This window comes from Salvelinus fontinalis, chromosome 4, assembly GCF_029448725.1.
Source record: "Salvelinus fontinalis isolate EN_2023a chromosome 4, ASM2944872v1, whole genome shotgun sequence".
Lineage (NCBI taxonomy): Eukaryota > Metazoa > Chordata > Actinopteri > Salmoniformes > Salmonidae > Salvelinus > Salvelinus fontinalis.
Genome location: NC_074668.1, coordinates 51405813 through 51425429, shown reverse-complemented (window position 1 = coordinate 51425429; position 19617 = coordinate 51405813). Strand labels below are relative to the sequence as shown.

The window sequence follows — 19617 nt, the reverse complement described above, 5'->3', positions numbered from 1 at the left end:
CTGGGGGGTTTTCTAGTTATTATTTTCTATGTGGGGTTCTAGTTTCGTTTTTCTATGTTGGTGTTTGGTATGATTCCCAATTAGAGGCACCTGGCTATCGTTGTCTCTATTTGGGGATCATATTTAAGTAGCATTTTTTTCCACCTGTGTTTTATGGGATATTATTTTGAGTTAGTCCACTGTAGTCACGGTTCGGTGTTTGTTTTGTTCTTTCTTTTTTGTTTTGTGCCTTATCAAAAAATATTCATGTGGAAACCATATCGCGGTGCAGTTTGGTCAGATAATTATTCCACCAAACGTGACAATTTTTGTGTTAGTACTGCAATCAGTTGGTTGTAAAGTTTGGATTGAGCAGATATTCCCATATATTTTCGATAACTGCATATGTGACATAACTCCTCCGTTTCTATTCATAATATCATTAACAAATATAATACACATTTTTTCAATTTTTTCCATAAAGAATGTTTTTTGATTTAAAAAAAAATCAGTATATTTTAATTTAACCATAACATTTGTTGTAATATTTGTTCTATCTTTTCTGGAGGATAAAACTGAAATTGTAACCAGCTTTGTACGGCTTGTTTAAGAAAGGGCGATACTTCAAACAAAAACAAAAAATTCCACTGGTCGGAAATGAGAAATCTGTATAAAGGCCATTTTTGAACAAAGGATGAGCCTTTCTTAATAATCTACTTAAACCATTTTGGGTTTAAGTATAACTTATGTATGAGTGAAGTTTTTAGTGAGAGGTTTAAAGCTTTAATATTTAATAATTTTAGCCTCCCAAACTCATTCATTATATAAATAGGCACGTTTTATTTTATCCGTCTTAGCATTCCAAATAAAATGAAATCTTTTTTAGATTTACATTTTTATGATTAAAAAAATGTGTTATCTGGAGTAGGCAGTGCCATTAGTAAGTGATAGGACCAAAATGTTAATCCATGTGATTTTTCCATAAATAGAGTATTTACCTCTCCATGGTTGCAGAATCCTATCTATTTTTGCTAAATTTCTATGAAATTAATTGTGGTAAATAAAAAATAAAAAATTACGATGTGAATACCAAGTATGCATAAACCATGTGTTTGTCCCAATCATAGAGTTGGAATGAGGGCCCATACCCTATCTTTACCATTATAACTTATTTGACAGCATGACGCCACTGAGGGCTACCTCCCTTATTTAGGCTTTGTGGCAAGTCTTCTACCCAACTATATGGTCCCACTCTCACTGGGGGTGAACAGTGGGAGACTCCCTCACCTGATGTGGCCAGGCTGCCCTGAGGTGATGGTCCTGATCATCTGCTCAAGATGCCTCTGCACCTCCTGTGGGCATAGCAATGTTCCCCTGGCCTGCTCTAGAGAACTCTGCAGAGCACCCACACACTCCTCCAGACTGGCCTTGTCCTCCTGTAGAGCAGTGAGCTGTTCCAGGAGCTCCTCCCTCTGCTGCTCCCTCTCTGCAGCCAGCTGTAGTCGGGCCTGGGCATTGTCCTTGGACTGCCTTTCCTTGTCCAGCGCCGCCTGCAGGGCAGCGTGCTCCAACTGGCTAAGCCTGCACATTCGCCCCAGCTCCTCCTTTAGCTGGCCCGCCTCAGTGTGGCGCTCCTGCAGCTGGCTCTCCAGCTCCGCTTCGTAGGCGCTGATCTGACCCTGCGCCCGCCGCAGCTCAGCGTTCTCCCTCCTCAGCGCGTCCAGCTCCTGCTGCTGCTGTGCTTTCTCTGTATCAGTGGCGGTGGCGATTGTCTCCAGCAGGCGGCGCTGCTCCTGGCTCTCATTCAGGTAGCGCTGCAGGGCCTCCATCTCCCTCTGCAGGTGGTGGCAGTCTGCCTGGGCACACCGGGCCTGCTCCTTCACCCCGCTCAGGTACTCCTGCAGGCCAGAGATTATATCCTCCAGGTCCCTCTTCAGAGCCTCGTTGGCTGCTATCTGACCTGTGGTGGGAGGCAGTGCCATTAATTAAGGACAATGGTGGGGAGACTCGTGACCGTGTCAGTGAGTCTAAATAGCAATTATACTCTCCAGGTATTTAGAAGGATCACAGCAAGGCCTGGTAGGTTTAATGTGAGTTTGGAAGAGCTCTGAATAATAATGGGGGGTGGGGGTTCTGAAACAAGGAAGCTATTGTGTCTAACTCAATTAGCGGGACTTTTGGAGGGGAACTGTCTGGGATATATGCAGATATGTTAAAGCTGCAGCTTCGCACATGATGCCACATTTTCCTGGGAAGAAACAAATAGTGTCAATGGCGTAATGATAAAATGTACATACAACTGCTATGAACATACCCCACTAAGGACCAATTTAGTAGATGTTCTGAGTTTTTGACACCAAGATCAACTGTACTAGTTGTTCAGGCTCTGATCTTGTCCCATCTTAATAGGGTCAGGTGCAGCAAAGAAAGACCTAGCAAAGCTGCATCTGGCTCAAAACAAAGTAGCTCACCCTGCCCTTAACTGCACACAGAACTAACATCAACAACATGCATGCTAGTGTTTCATGGTTAAGGAGAAATTGACTACTTCTCTTCTAGTCTTTTTAAGAAACATTTGTGTGTTGAAAATGTCTAACCACTTTATAATCTATTTGCATACACTTCAAACAGACATAGTGAGCTCCAAAAGTATTGTGAGAATGAAACATTTTTGTTGTTGTTTTGGCTCTGTACCGCTGCATTTTGGATTTGAAACGATAAAATGACTGGGGGGACCAATTAAAGTAGTCAAAAATGTTGTATTTGGTCCAAAATTCCTACCACGCAATGATTACATCAAGCTTGTGACTCTACAAATTTGTTGGATGCATTTGCTGTTCGTTTTGGTTGTGTTTCAGATTATTTTGCCCAATAGAAATGAAATGATAAATAATGTTTCATTTTGGAGTCACTTTTATTGTAAATAAGAATAGAATATGTTTCTAAGCACTTCTACATTTATGTGGATGCTACTATGATTATCGATAGTCCTGCATGAATCGTGGATAATGATGAGTGAGAAATATCATCCCCCCCCAAAAATGCTAACCTCCCCTGTTATTGTAATGGTAAGAGGTTAGCATTTATATAAAACCATTCCGATTTTATATTTTTTGAGGTCACTCTCTTTTCAATGGGTTTTCATTGGGAATCCAGATTTCTAAGGGACCATCCTGTAGTTCCTATCGCTTCCACTGGATGTCAACAGTCTTTAGAAATTGGTTGAGGTTTTTCCTTTGAGAAATGAAGAAGTAGCCATGTTCAGAATGAGGCTCCAGTGAAGTGTACTGTTTGTTAGAGGAGCGTGACCAGAAAGCATGATACACATTGTTTTCCTCCGGTATTGAACACAGATCATCCCGTCTTCAATTTTATCGATTATTTACGTAAAAAAATACCTAAAGTTGTATTACAAAAGTAGTTTGAAAAGTTTGGACAAAACCTTTGAGATATTTTGTAGTCACGTTGTGCAAGTTGGAACCGGTGTTTTTCTGGATCAAACGCGCCAAATAAATGGACATTTTGGATATATATCGACGGAATAAATCGAACAAAAGGACCATTTGTGATGTTTATGGGACATATTGGAGTGCCAACAGAAGAAGCTCGTCAAAGGTAAGGCATGAATTATATCTTTATTTCTGCGTTTTGTGTCGCGCCTGGAAGGTTGAAATATGATGGTCTGTGATTGTTAGCTGGGGTGCTATCCTCAGATAATAGCATTGTTTGCTTTTGCCGTAAAGCATTTTTGAAATCTGACACGTTGGTTGGATTCACAAGTGTAGCTTTAATTTGGTATACTGAATTGTGCGATTTCATGAAAGTTACATTTTTATAGTAATTTATTTGAATTTGGCGCTCTACATTTTCACTGGATGTTGGCCAGGTGGGACGCTACCGTCCCACATATCCCAGAGAGGTTAACAAGAAATTTGTGGAGTGGTTGAAAAATGAGTTTTAATGACTCCAACCTAAGTGTATGTAAACTTCCGACTTCAACTGTATTTATGAACAGTGTGTAAATAGTATTTTTGTTGTCTCTTGAGGTCTTTCCATTATATAACTTTTGTTGTCGTCTTTAACTGTTCTGTACTTTGTCATGTATTTGTACGTTTTATGAGGACCCCAGGAAGAGTATGTGCAATAGCTAATGGGGATCCTAATAAACTAAACTTTAAACCCAACCAGAAGCAGCTCTCTCTCATTATCTGTTTGGAGACAAACAGCAGAGTCGTGTTCATTAGGGCACATTGTAGGAAAATGTTTTACAAAGGAAAACGTTTCTAATTGAACACATTCAGGTAGAGTGGCGCAGTGGTATAAGGCACTGCATCTCAGTGCAAGAGGCGTCCCTACAGTCCCTGGTTTGATTCCAGGCTGTATCACATCCGGCCGTGATTGGGAGTCCCATAGGGCGGAGCACAATTGGCCCAGCTTCGCCCGGGTTTGGCCGGGGTAGGCTGTCACTGTAAATAAGAATTTGTTCTTAACTTACTTGCCTATTTATTTTTTAATTTTTTAAAGCCCCTCCCCGTGTCAGTCGGTTTTCTTCCTTTTTGTGGCTAATGAACAGGACTCAGGCAAATCATCAAGTTCTAGTCCCTCTCACCGTCGGTCAGCTGCTGCTCCAGGTCCTTGATCTCCTCGGTCTCCTTGGCGATACGGGAGAGCATGTCATCCAGCCGGCCTTCCAGCTCCCGGTGCTTCCTGCTCATCATGTCCAGCAGCTGGCTCTTACTGGACACCTGAGCCTTCACATGGGCCTGGAGAGGGGAGGATGGACAGGGTTCAGCGACAGTAGGTCAATATACACTCCTATTACTGTCAATGATGTCAATAGAAGATGAAAATTCTACTTTAATAGGAAATTAGGATGTTCCCCTAGGCTCCTATTACTGTAGGTATGGCCATACTTCAGCATGACAACTCCAAATTGAATCAATACATTTTGTGACGAAAATATGAATGCATGTGTTTGTAATAATGTGTTACTCAATGCTTAATTTGTAAACTGGGTGACCATTGCATGCATTATCCTCACTTTTGCGTACTGGCACAGAGCAGTAGAGTAGTAGGCGCTTGCAGAAGTTGCACACAGTTTGTAGCTTTTTTTAGTTGCCTTTTATAAACGCATTTCATGCAATTCCACATCATTTTAGATGACTGAAAACCTTAGCAGAATTTGTTTTAATACCTAACAAATGATTGAAATAACAGCCTATTTTGACAATGACAAACTATAATATGCGATCAATAAAAACAACCTTGTCATCAATAGCCTAGGCCTTGGTGTGTGGAGATGCATATTGTATAATATTCTAGTCCTAAAAAAGCCTTCCAGTTTCACTGACTCACCCAATGATGCGCAGCTCAATCACTGGCGATGGCTGATGCCCTTGTGTCAAAAGCCTTGCCTCTCTCGTTTTACTTTATAAAACAATGCTGTTCGCTCAACAGGCCTATTTGGAAGTTGATAACATATTTGGTAGCCTACAGGCAGATTAGGCTTCTATTTTCAGCAGGAGTCATTTGCTTTTACAACTTATTTTGCTGTGATTGTATTAGAAATATTGCTAAAGCCCTGTTTTGGCTGCATGCTGTTCACTGACATATTTGATGCGAGTTCCTGACTGGAGACCAGTAGCGGTGCATGGGTAAAATCAACGGGGATACCAAGCAAGGAAAAAAGCCATATTACAACCTATGTATTGTGATAATTGCGTTGTTTGCTCTATAACCTGTTAGTTCATACAGTACCTTCGGAAAGTACTCAGACCCCTTGACTTTTTCTAAATTTTATTAGGTAACAGACTTATTCTTAAATTGATGAAATCGTTTCCCCCCCTCATCAATCTACGCACAATACTCCATAATGACAAAACAAAAACAGGTTTTTAGAAAAATGTTCACATGTATAAAAATAACAAAAACTGAAATATCACATTTACATAAGTATTCAGACTCTTCTCAGTACTGTGTTGAAGCACCTTTGACATCGATTACTGCCTCGAGTATTCCTGAGTATGACGCTACAAGCTAGGTACACCAGTATTTGGGGAGTTTCTTCCATTCTTCTCCTCAGATCCTCTCAAGCTCTGTCAGGTTGGATGGGGAGGTTTACTCCAGACGTGACGCTTGGTATTCAAGCCAAAGAGTTCAATATTGGTTTCATCAGACCAGAGAATCTTGTTTCTCATGGTCCGAGAGTCTTTAGGTGCCTTTTGGCAAACTTCAAGTGGGCTGTCATGTGCCTTTTACTGAGGAGTGGCTTCCTTCTGGCCACTCTACAAAATTCACCCAGCTTATTGTGGGAAGATGGTGGAAGGCTACCCAAAATGTTTGACCCAAGTTAAACAATTTAAAGGCAACACTACCAAATACTAATTGAGTGTATGTATGTAAACTTCTCACCCACTGGGAATGTGATGAAAAAAATTCAAGCTGAAATAAATCATTCCCCTTACTATTATTCTGACATTTCACATTCTTAAAATAAAGTGGTGATCCTAACTGATCAGAAATTGTTAGACAGGGAATTGTTACTAGGATTAAATGTCAGGAATTGTGAAAAACTGAGTTTAAATGTATTTGGCTAAGGTGTATGCAAACTTCCGACTTCAACTGTATGTGGCCGTCCATGGTACTGGTGTGTGTGTGTGTGTTTGCAAGTACGCTGAACAAAAATATAAAACGCAACATGTAAAGTGTTGGTCATGTTTCATGAGCTGAAATCACTTCAGCAGTGATCAATTCATGAGCTTCTTTGACGAAAATATCATGATCATTAGAAAGCAAATTACGGACTCCTCTTTAAATCTGCGTATTTCTCCAAAGCTCAGTTGCACTGAGTCTGCACAACACTGCCAGGACGTAGGATCAAGGGAGACACTCAAGTATTCTAATCCTAGATCTCTTGACACATTCATGAAAATAGTGATGGCCTCTAAACCTTCAAGCTGCATACTGGACCCTATTCCAACTAAACTACTGACAGACCTGCTTCCTGTGCTTGGCACTCCTATGTTGAACATAATAAATGGCTCCTAATCCACCGGATGTGTACCAAACTCACTAAAAGTAGTAGTAATAAAGCCTCTCTTGAAAAACCCAAACCTTGACTCAGAAAATATTTTAAAAACTATTAGCCTACATCGAATCTTCCATTCCTCTCAAAAAAAATATGAAAAAGCTGTTTGCGCAGCAACTCACTGAAGAGAATGTATACAAAACTCTTCATGCTGGTTTTAGACCCCACCATAGCACTAAGACTGCACTCGTGAAGGTGATAAAGGACCCTTTAACGGCATCATACCAAGGGGTGGGCAACTCCAGTCCTCGAGGGCCTGATCGATGTCTCACTTTTTCCATCCCTAGCAAACACAGCTGATTAATGAAATTGCATTCTAAACTAAAGATCTTGATTAGGTGATTATTGGAGTCAGGTGTGTTAGCTGGGGCAAAACTGTGACACCAATCAGGCCCTCGAGGACTGGAATTGCCCACCCCTGTCTAGACCTTAGTGCTGCTTTTGACACCATTGATCATGACATTCTTTTGGAGAGATTGGACACCCAAATTGGTCTACACGGACAAGTTCTGGCATGGTTTAGAGCTTATCTGCCGGAAAGATATCAGTTTGTCTCTGTGGATGGTTTGTCCTCTGAAAAATCAACAAAGTTTCGGTGTTCCTCAAGGTTCCGTTTTAGGACCACTATTCTTTTCACTATATATTTTACCTCTTAGTGAGGTCATTCGGAAACACAATGTTAACTTTCACTGCTATGCGAACGATAAACAGATGTACATTTCGATGAAACATGGTGAAGCCCCAAAATTGCCATCTCTGGAAGCATCTGTTTCAGACATAAGGAAGTGGATGGCGGCAATTGTTTAACTTCTAAACTCGGACAAAATAGAGATGCTTGTTCTACGGTCTACGGTCACAAGACGCAGGCCACAAGACGCAGGCCTCCTTATTGTCCCTAGAATTTCTAAGCAATCAGCTGGAGGCAGGGCTTTCTCCTATAGAGATCAATTTTTATGGAATGATCTGCCTATCCATGTGAGAGACACAGACTCGGTCTCAACCTTTAAGTCTTTATTGAAGACTCATCTCTTCAGTAGGTCCTATCATTGAGTGTAGTCTGGCCCTGGGGTGTGAAGGTGAACGGAAAGGCACTGGAGCAACGAACCGCCCTTGCCGTCTCTGCCTGGCCGTTTCCCCTCTCTCCACCGGGATTCTCTGCATCTAACCCTATTACGGGGGCTGAGTCACTGGCTTACTGATGGTCTTCCATCCCGTCCCCAGGAGGGGTGTGTCACTAAAGTGACCTTCCTGTCCGGGTTTGGCTCCCCCCTCAAGTTTGTGCCGAGGGGGATATCTTCATGGGCTATACTCAGCCTTGTCTCAGCGTAGTAAGTTGGTGGTTTGAAGATATCCCTCTAGTGGCGTGGAGTTGGGTGGGGTTATATAAAACCTGATTGACCCTGTCCGGGGGTATCGTCGGACGGTGCCACAGCGTACCCAACCCCTCCTGTCTCAGCCTCCAGTATTCATGCTGCAATAGTTTGTGTTGGGGGCTAGGGTCAGTTTGTTATGTCTGGAGTATTTCTCCTGTCTTATCCGGTGTCCTGTGTGAATTTAAGTATGCTCCCTCTAATTCTCTCTCCATCCCCTCTTGGAGGACCTGAGCCCTAGGACCATGCCTCAGGACTACCTGGCCTGATGACTCTTTGCTGTCCCCAGTCCACCTGGTCATGCTGCTGCTCCAGTTTCAATTGTTCTGCCTGCGGCTATGGAAACCTGACCTGTTCCCCGGACGTGCTACCTTGTCCCAGACCTGCTGTTTTTGACTCTCTCTCTCTCTCTGAAAAGCCAACTGACATTTACTCCTGAGGTGCGGACCTATTGCACTCTCTACAACCACTGTGATTATTATTATTTGACCCTGTTGGTCATCTATGAACGTTTGAACATCTTGGACATGTACTGTTATGTCAATCCGGCACAGCCAGAAGAGGACTGGCCACCCCTCAGAGCCTGGTTCCTCTCTAGGTTTCTGCCTTTCTAGGGAGTTTTTCCAAGCCACCGTGCTTCTACATCTCCATTGCTTGCTGTTTGGGGTTTTAGGCTGGGTTTCTGTATAGCACTTTGTGACATCGGCTGATGTAAAAAGGGCTTAATAAATACATTTGATTGATTGAAATAAAAGATCCCAGAAATGTTCCATACACACAAAAAGCTTATTTCTCAGAAATGTTTAGTTCTTTATTTACTTACATCACTGTTAGTGAGCATTTCTCCTTCGCCAAGATAATCCATCCACCTGACAGGTGTGGCATATCAAGAAGCTGATTAAACAGAATGATCATGACACAGGTACACCTTGTGCTGGAGACAATAAAAGGCCACTCTAAAATGCGCAGTTTTATCACACAACGCCACAGACGTCTCAAGTTGAGGAAACTTGCAATTGGCATGCTGACTGCAGGAATGTCAACTGCATGAATGTCTCTGTTACCAGAGAATTTAATGTTAATTTCTCTACCATAAGATGCCGCCAATGTCGTTTTAGAGAATTTGGCAGTACATCCAACCAGCCTCACAACCGCAGACCACGTGTAACCACGTGTGATGAAACAGAAGTATTTATGTCTGTAATAAAGCCCTTTTGTGGGGGAAAACTTATTCTGATTGACTGGGCCTGGCTCCCCAGTGGGTGGGCCTGGCTACCATGTGGTTGGACCTATGCCCTCCCACCCATGGCTGCGCCCCTGCTGAGTCGTGAAATCCATAGATTAGGGCCTAATTAATTTATTTCAAATGACCGAAATGAATAAACTCATTAAAATTGTTGCATGTTGCGTTTATATTTCGGTTCAGTCTAAAAAAAAAACAACATGCCAATTCCATCCTCCTCTTTCATGTTGACTAAACTGTCTATGACTGTCATGATACAGTACACGCTTTTAGTTTTTTTGTCCTAGCCTACCTGGCTAAAATACCAGGCCAGCTATTTAACATTAACCTCATACATCTAGCTACATGTTGAACTTGTAGGCCAGGAGCACAACGTGTGAATTTATGGTTGGTTCAGAATCGCTGTTATAATCATTGGCCAGTACGGAGAATTAAGTAAAACCACAATCCCGATCTCCATCCATCACTAATTTAGGAAAGTGACAATTTTAGCTAGCTAGCTGGCCACCGGAAGACAACACAAAGCGATGAAACCATTCAAGTTTTTTCTGTATATGAAGATTGGCTTTTGAGGTGATGTGATTGATGTGAAGCCAAATCCAAACTGGCTTCCCTTGACACTTTTTTTTGGTGCTCTAGGACCATTCAAAGTTGAGCTCACTCAGTTTAGCTCCAAGCTGATTGGCTATTATTATAATTGTTTTATTATCAAGGTAGGCCAAATGCTCGCTGGCTTCCCTTCAGCGCTTCAATGCTGGTCAAAAATAATGATATTTTTGAAAGCATCCGAGCGAGCGTATCAGCTCCCCTCTCTCTGTATATGAAGCCCATCTATCTGAGGCTGTCTGGTCAAAAATATATTTTGCTCACTTGGATGCTTTCAACAATATCATATTATTTTTGACCATACAGCATCAGATAGATGGGCTTTACATACAGAGATAGGGCCGCTGTTTCGCTCACTCGGATGCTTTCTCTGTTGAGATACATTCAGCCTCTTGCGAATTGAAAGAAAATGATGAAGCACAGAGACAAACATTTTTATTTAATGGCATTAACAGAGAATTTAAAACCTTTTTTGTAATAACACAGTATATGGGATTGATTTTAAGAAATGTGGCTTAATTAATTTGATTAATATTATGGTGTTTATAGTCAGAGAAAAACAAAAAACGAAACCCTCAGGGTTTCCGTTAGAATGGAAAATATGACGCTGTACAACGGGAGGAAGGAGTAGGCTGTCTTTGTAAATAAGTATTTGTTCTTAACTGACTTGCCTAGTTAAATAAAGGTTACACTAAGAGCATAACATTTCTGCATCATCATTTGGCTCGGGGAACAAAACATCGATATTTTGGGTCCATGGCCAGGAAACTCCCCAAACCTTACTCCCATTGAGAACTTGTGGTCAATCTTCAAGAGGCGGGTGGACAAACAAAAACCCACAAATTCTGACAAACTCCAAGCATTGATTATGCAAGAATGGGCTGCCATCAGTCAGGATGTGGCCCAGAAGTTAATTGACAGCATGCCAGGGCAGATTGCAGAGGTCTTGAAAAAGAAGGGTCAACACTGCAAATATTGACTCTTTGCATCAACTTCATGTAATTGTCAATAAAAGCCTGACACTTATGAAACGCGTGTAATTATACTTCAATATTCCATAGTAACATCTGACAAAAATATCTAAAGACACGGATGCAGCAAACTTTGTGAAAATTAATATTTGTGTCATTCTCAAAATTTTGGCCACGACTGTAGGTAGATGTGGAAAGATGGATACAAATTATTTGTTGCAAGTTGGGGGGGGGTCACACCTAGCTCAACTATTAGACAATTCTTTAGTAAAAGGTTGAAAAGTCTATTGTTCAGCTAATAGCCCATCCTGCTTCTGAAAAAAAAAAAAAATAATACTTTTTCCCCTTTCCACGTTAAAGATTACAATTGATAGTGTTTTTAGCCACAACCTCAATTAAAACATTCGATAGCTTGCTGGACTTCGGGCTAGAATGTTGAGGGTTTGAAACCTGCTCCCTGCTTGTTTCGTTACATTATTATGCCGGTCTCAGAGCAAATAGCTTGGATTGTTATTCCCATCTCGTTCCTCGCTCTCTTCCACGCGTCATTATCCCCCTGAGTGGCTCGCTTGTGGACATGCTGGCAGGATGTACTGGGTTTTATTCTGTTTATATGAATTACAAATCAGCCTTTACTTAAATCATGTTTCTAGTCTATTGCATAGTTACAATGTGTAATCATTGATGTCCCAGGGGCAGGAGTGGAAAAGAATGTTGACGTGTATAATTGTAATACATCATTCAAAGAGTGGAGTTTGATACACCTGGTATTGGATATGATAAAACTTGCGAAATAGCGATTTTCATTATTACATTTTATGACAAAAAAAATATGCACAATCGTTTGTCTCTACATTAACTAACATATTCCTCTCAATTGTACATTTTTAGCTTCTCGTTATGACGTTATAATTACTTAAATTTGCTTCCACCATAATGTTTTGTCAGCCATCTTTGCTGAAGAAAGTCACCAGGGACGTGTAGCTCGCATCAAATTCGTCATTGGAACCACTCAATATGATGATTGGTAATATAAAAACCTTGGGACCAAAATGCATAATGAGTGCTCTAACTCCCCCTTGCAGTGGTCTGGAGCAATGAAGCCGTGATGCTGGGTACCTCTAAGTCCCGCGGTGAAAGCTCGCAACTTTTAAAGGAGGAACCAGTGTATGTTTTTTATTTTTGTAAATTAGTAAATTAGGAGTAGCATAGTAGCATTCGCGTGAAAGTGAAATCGCGAACCACCGCATTTCACCATGGCAAGGCGACTGGTAATATGGCAGAATATAAACAGTGTAGTTATTCACTCCACAAGGCAATCAAACAAGCTAAACGTCTGTATAGAGATAAAGTGGAGTCGCAATTCAACAGCTCAGACGTATGTGGCAGGGACTACAGACAATCACAGACTACAAAAAGTGCCAATGCCATCTGGACAAGAGGAATACCTATGTAAGAATGCTGTTTATTGACTATACCTTAGCATTCAACACCATAGTACCCTGCAAGCTCATCATTAAGCTCTGGGTCTGAACCCCGCCCTGTGCAATTGGGTCCTGGATTTCCTGACGGGTGAAGGTAGGAAACATCACCTCCACTCCATTGATCCTCAACACTGGGGCCCCACAAGCGTGCGTGCTCAGCCCTCTCCTGTACCCCCTGTTCACCCATGACCGCGTGGCCAAGCACGCCTCCAACTCAATCAAGTTTGCAGACGACAACAGCAGTAGGCTTGATTACCAACGATGACGAGACAGCCTACTGGGAGGAGATGAGCGCTCTGGGAGTGTGGTGTCAGGAAAACAACCTTTCACTCAACATCAACAATACAAAGGAGATGATCGTGGACTTCAGGAAATAGCAGAGGGTGCACCCCCCGCATCTACATCGACGGGACCGCAGTGGAGAGGTTGGAAAGCATCAGGTTCCTTGGCGTACACACCACAAACAAACTGAATTGGACCACCCACACAGACAGTGTGGTGAAGAAGGAGCAACAGAGCCTCCTCAACCTCAGGTTGAAGAAATTTGGCTTTTCACCCAAAACCCTCACAAACTTTTACAGATGCACAACTGAAAGCATCCTGTCGGGCTGTATCACCGCCTGGTACGGCAACTGCACCGCCCGCAACCACAAGGCTCTCCAGAGGGTGGTGCGGTCTGCCCAACGCTTTAACAGGGGCAAATTACCCGCCCTCCAGGACAGGTACAGCACCCAATTTCAGAGAAAGGCCAAAAATATCATCAAGGACATCAACCACCCAAACCACTGCCTGTTCACCCCGCTATCATCCAGAAGGCGAGGTCAGTACAGGTGCATCAAAGCTGGGACCGAGAGACTGAAAAATAGCTTCTATCTCAAGGCCATCAGACTGTTACACAGCCATCACTAGCACATTAGAGGCTGCTGCCTATCGACATATACTAGAAATCACTGGCCACTTTGAGGAATGGAACACTAGTCACTTTAATAATGTTTACATATCTGGCATTCCTCATCTCTTATGTATATAATGTATTCTATACTATTCTACGGTATCTTAGTCCATTCCGCTCTGACATCGCTTGTCCATATGTATAGTCTTAATTCATTCCTACTTAGATTTGTGTGTATTGGGTATATGCTATGTAATTTGTTAGATATTACTGCACTGTTGGAACTAGAAACACAAGCATTTCCCTACAACCGCAATAACATCTGCTAATCACGTGTATGTGACAAATAAAATTTGATTTGGGATTGGGCTACACACAATCCACAGCTAGGCTATTTAAAAAATATATATATAAAAAAGCTATTGATCCTATGTGGCTAAATTATAGGCATACTCCTGGTGTAGTCTTCCAAATTTTTTCATTTATTTCTTAATAACCTACATTTTACATTTACATTTAAGTCATTTAGCAGACGCTCTTATCCAGAGCGACTTACAAATTGGAAAGTTCATACATATTCATCCTGGTCCCCCCGTGGGGAATGAACCCACAACCCTGGCGTTGCAAGCGCCATGCTCTACCAACTGAGCCACACAGGACCAACCTCTTGGAAATAGGGGGCGCCCTGGATAAAATTCTGGATAAAATTGTGCCCAATTTAAACGGCCTCGTACTCTGTCCTAGATCATATGATATGCATATTATTATTACTATTGGATAGAAAACACTCTGAAGTTTCTAAAACTGTTTGAATTATATCTGTGAGTAAACCAGAACTCATTTGGCAGGCAAACTTCCAAACAAGAAGTGAAAATTCTGAAATGGGTCTCTGTGAAAGGCATTGCCTATTCAATGGTCTTGCATTTATGGATCTGTATGCACTTCATACGCCTTCCACTAGATGTCAACAGGCAGTAGAACATGGAATGAAGTGTCTAGCCTTTTCTGGGACCGGATGGGACTCGTTGGAGTGAGAGGTCAGCCATATTGGTAGTACTTGGCTTCGCACTTGGGTTTGTCATATCGTTGTCCTCAATGCATTAGGTAGACACGAAGAAATGCTCCGTCTGGGACGTTATTGGATATATTTGTGAAAAACATCCTAAAGATGGATTTTCAACTGAGATTGACCAGTTTATTCGACTTTTATTATGACTTTTTGAATTTTTCGTTCATGCGTAAAATCTTCATGGACACGTGAGCTCCACCATGCTAGCCAAAGTTGCTAATTCGACAGAAGAAACGGACATTCTAAAACAAAACAACGATTTATTGTGGAACTAGGATTCCTGGCACTGCATTCTGATGAAAGTTCATCAAAGGTAAAGGAATATTTATGATGTTATTTCGTATTTTTGTGGACTCTTTGGACTCCAACATGGCGGAGAATGGCTGAGCGCTGTCTCAGATTATTGCATGCTGTGCTTTGTACTAAAGTATATATTTTTTTTAAATCTAACACAGCGGTTGCATTAAGAACCAGTGTATCTTTAATTATATACGCAACATGTATTTTTCAGCAAAGTTTATGATGAGTTTTTCTGTTAGATTATGTGGCTGTCTAAAATTTCTCTGGACATTTTGGTGCCATTTGTGACCATGGCGGCAATGTAGAACCACGATTTATAGCTATAAATATGCACATTTTCGAAAAAAACATAAATGTATTGTATAACATGATGTCATAAGACTGTCATCTGATGAAGTTGTTCAAAGGTTAGTGATTCATTTTATCGCTATTTGTGGGTTTTGTGAAAGCTATCTTTGCGGTGAAAAAATGGCGTTGTGTGTTGGGCTATTGTGGTGAGCTAACAAATATATGTTGTGTTTTCGCTGTAAAACATTTTAAAAATCGGACATGTTGGCTGGATTCACAAGATGTTTATCTTTCATTTGCTGTATTGGACTTGTGATTTCATGAAATTATATTATATGATATCCCTGTGGCGCTAGGCTAGGCTATGCTAGTCAGCGTTTCTGATGAGGATGATCCCGGATCCGGGATGGGGGGTCCGTAGAGGTTTTAACAGACAGCAGGAATTAAATAACTTCAACAAATATATTTAAATGTATCATCTGGGGTGCTGCGGCACCTCCAGCACCCTTACCGTGCCTATGATTTTATATGGAAATAAATTATGAGAGTTGCAGGCTCATGTCTATCAGAGTAGAGTGAGGTCATAGAAAGTGAATGTATTTCTAGTTCTGTGAGAGGTACAGGCACGCTTCTCTGTCTCACCACAGCAATGGCCAGGCGTTGGTCTACGGTTACAATATTGCGCAAACCATAAATCCAGGCAGGCCCAACTCTATTAAATTCTTAGAATATCAGCCACGTTCACGTTACGTTTTTTAGGGGGCAGGATAATTACAGAGGTAACTTTAACTTCACTAGGGTAGGGGGCAGCATTCGGAATTTTGGATGAAAAGCGTGCCCAAATTAAACTGCCTGCTACTCAGGCCCAGAAGATAGAATATGCATATAATAGGTAGATTTGGATAGAAAACACGCTAAAGTTTCCAAAACTGTTAAAATAATGTCTGTGAGTATAACAGAACTGATATGGCAGGCAAAAACCAGAGGAAAATCCAACCAGGAAGTACAATTATTTTGAAAGGCTGTTTTACCATTGAAAGCCCATCCACCATACAAAGACTTAGGATCCAGCTCACGAGCTCTCTGGCTTCCTCTACATGTTGCCAGTCTTTAGGCATCGTTCCAGGCTTTTACTCTGAAAAATGAGGGCGATACAGCACTTTCAATCAGTGGCCAGTGGAAATTTCCATTAATCAGCCATGCGCCTGATCGGGAACGCGCCTTCCTTGTTTCTCCTTTCCTATTGACGAAGCTTTTGTCCGGGTGAAATATTATTGATTATTTATGACAAAAACAACCGGAGGGTTGATTTTAAACATCGTTTGGCATGTTTCTACTAACTTTTATTGTACTTTTTTGACTTTTCGTCTGGACTTAGTGCACGCGCCTTAAGCATTCGGATTACTGGACAAAACGCGCGAACAAAAAGGATGTATTTGGACATAAAGAGGGACATTATCGAACAAAACAAACATTTATTGTCTAACATGGAGACCTGGGAGTGCCACCAGATGAAGATCATCAAAGGTAAGTGATTCCTTTTAATGCTATTTCTGACTTTTGTCACACTCTCCTTAGCTGGAAAATGGCTGTATGGGTTTCTGTGGCTAGGTGCTGACCTAACATAATCGCAAAGTGTGCTTTCTCCGTAAAGCCTTTTTGAAATCTGACACAGCGGTTGCATTAAGGAGAAGTTTATCTTTATTCGTATGTTTAACACTTGTATCGTTTATCAATGTTGATGAGTATTTGATGTGGCTCTCTGCACTTTCACCGGATGTTTGTTTGAGACAATGTATTTCTGACCATAACATGCCAATGTAAACTGAGATTTTTGGATATAAATATGAACTTTATTGAACAAAACATACATCTATTGTGTAACATGAAGTCCTATGAGTGCCATCTGATGAAGATCATCAAAGGTTAGTGATTCATTTTATCTCTATTTCTGCTTTTTATGACTCCTCTCTTTGGCTGGAAAAATGGCTGTATGGTTTTCTGTGACTAGGTGCTGACCTAACATAATCGCATGGTGTGCTTTCGCAGTAAAGCCATTTTTAAATCGGACACTGTGGTTGGATTTACAAGAATCTTTAAAATGGTGGATAATACTTGAGTATATTTGAGGAATTTTAATCGTGGTATTTCTGTTGTTTTGAATTTGGCGCCCTGCAACTTCACTGGCTGTTGTCGAGGTGGGACGCTAGCCTGCAATAACTGGTCAGTATTTGCCAAATAGTGAGCCAATATTTACCTCCAGTTATTAACAACTTATAAATGCACTTAAACACTTGTAAGATTAAGGATACCTCCTCCAACTGTGCAACTATTGAAAATAAAGTTGCATGATGATACATAAGGGTTCAATATTACACGCATTTGTAGGTGAATTTAAAAATGGTCAATAGTTTGAGGTAAATAGTGGCTTACTATTTGGCAAGCACTGACTGGAAATCAAACTATTTTGACCAATTTGTTATAACATTTATTAAAGGTTTATAATGCATTTACAAATGATGAAATAACTGTTAATAACATAATTACAAACTTTTTGTAAGTCCTTTAGAAATGGAGCCTTATCAGAAAGTGTTACCAGAATGGGTACATTGCAAACAGTGAAAACATTTCTCATGCCAAGAGAGGTACTGGATCCTGGCAAATTGTTTGCGGAATGAAACAGTCCAAAACTCAGAGGTGCCGGATCAAATTAAGCACTTGTTATACTATATTATCATTAGTTCACATTCAATAGAGGTAGTCTATGGTGAGTTAACGAATACAAAATGTGAGCATATGCCATGAAAAGCAAGAAAAATACTAATATCCCATCACATTTACATAACTGTGCAGGTTATTTTTATGGGTATCAGGTTAACCTTATTTTAGAGTGAAAACACTAGCTTTGGCATATCAGAGGTGACCAAAGAGGAATGTGAGTGACCTAACTCCACACTAAAGCAGAAGAGGACTTTTATGCTTCCTACTCAATTCTTCCTGACCGGGCCAACTTACTTATTCATTACTTCAGCTCTGTTACACTCACAGAGCAAGAACAATTGCACCACAAACCTAATTATAATTCACTTCACATTGTTCACTAAATATAATAACCAGTCGGTCACTTTATGTTATGTGACGGCTGTCATATTTGATTGTGTACTGGCCCCCCCAAAAATGTTGTAAAAATGCTTAGTAGGTCAAACTATAACAGTGCAGTAATTTTAGGTAATAGCAAGAAAAACTGTGTATTCCTGTTTACAGAAGAGTGATGCAAATATGAAATCAAGACAGGAGAAGAACAACATTTTTGGAAAACCTTCAGAACAACATTTCACCCAGAGTCCTGTTACATATTAGTAACGGTTGCAATAACAAGTATGTTTCTGTTTAAACATTCTCTTCAATTTAGAACACAGTAGAGAAAGAAGATACGAGAGGGGGAGAAAAAGCTGAAAAATGTCAGGAGTCCCTCCCAAGGCCAAGTTGTGGTACTCACTAGAAATCAGTGCAGTCAGATTACTCTTTGGTTTGCATCCCCGCAAATGTATCCAGTTAGCCAGCTCTCATCTGCTTCTCCCGAATCTACAGGAGGCCCCCGGGTGAAGACGTTGCATTTCCTGACTCCCTCCTGGTTAGGTCCAACCCCCCAGCTCTACAGGCTCAGGGGCTGAGGTTTCCGCTTCTTTAGGACTTCACTCTTTAGTCCCCACACCCTGAGCATGCCTCCTAACCCCCTTCCCTCATGTACTCCACTCTCTCTCTTCGAATCAACACAGGAAGCCGCCCTGTAGACCAATCAACATGCATGGATAGGCTATGACAATGCCCCTGGCATTTGGTGGAAGTGAGGCAAGTTCTCTTTCCCTGCCCTCTATGGTGATTCCCCAGAGAACTCTCCGACTTATTTTAAAGGCACAGTAGCCCCTTTTGTTCACTTGTTGCTTCCATGGAATAATTCCCACAGAATTCCCGTAGGGTAAAAATAATGAATTATTCTGAGAGGTCCATCAAGTTAAGCTTTGACACATGCAGGTGCGATGAAAATATAGCAATGTGCACTTCTTTGTTTGTGACCGAGGTTCCACAAATGAAATGTTACTTTTTATGGATTTAGATTACATGTACATCTTCATGTATGTTGAAAACGGTTCAAAGCGTTTTGACAAGAGAAATAAGAACACATGTGGAGAATATCTTCTGTAAATGTATGATTAAAGTCCACGACCTGGAGGGGCAGATAAAACAAAAAGAGTGGCTACGCATCCTGTGTTTGTCCTGCCCCCCGAAATGCCTTTTCCTGTTTTCTAAACCTCTTTTTAACATTC

The 19617-nt window shown here is 41.2% G+C and overlaps 1 protein-coding gene across 5 annotated transcripts in view; it reads right to left on the bottom strand.

Moving 5' to 3' along the window:
- cntrl (centriolin) overlaps positions 1-19617 on the bottom strand; it is a 102684-nt gene that overhangs the window by 43396 nt on the left and 39671 nt on the right. For all 5 annotated transcript variants that reach the window (XM_055920540.1, XM_055920535.1, XM_055920537.1 and 2 more), the window contains exons 12-13: positions 4589-4742; positions 1267-1939 (exon numbers count right to left, since the gene is read on the bottom strand). In XM_055920540.1, the coding sequence (XP_055776515.1) occupies positions 1267-1939; positions 4589-4742 (827 nt within the window). The remainder of the gene's footprint in view (positions 1-1266; positions 1940-4588; positions 4743-19617) is intronic.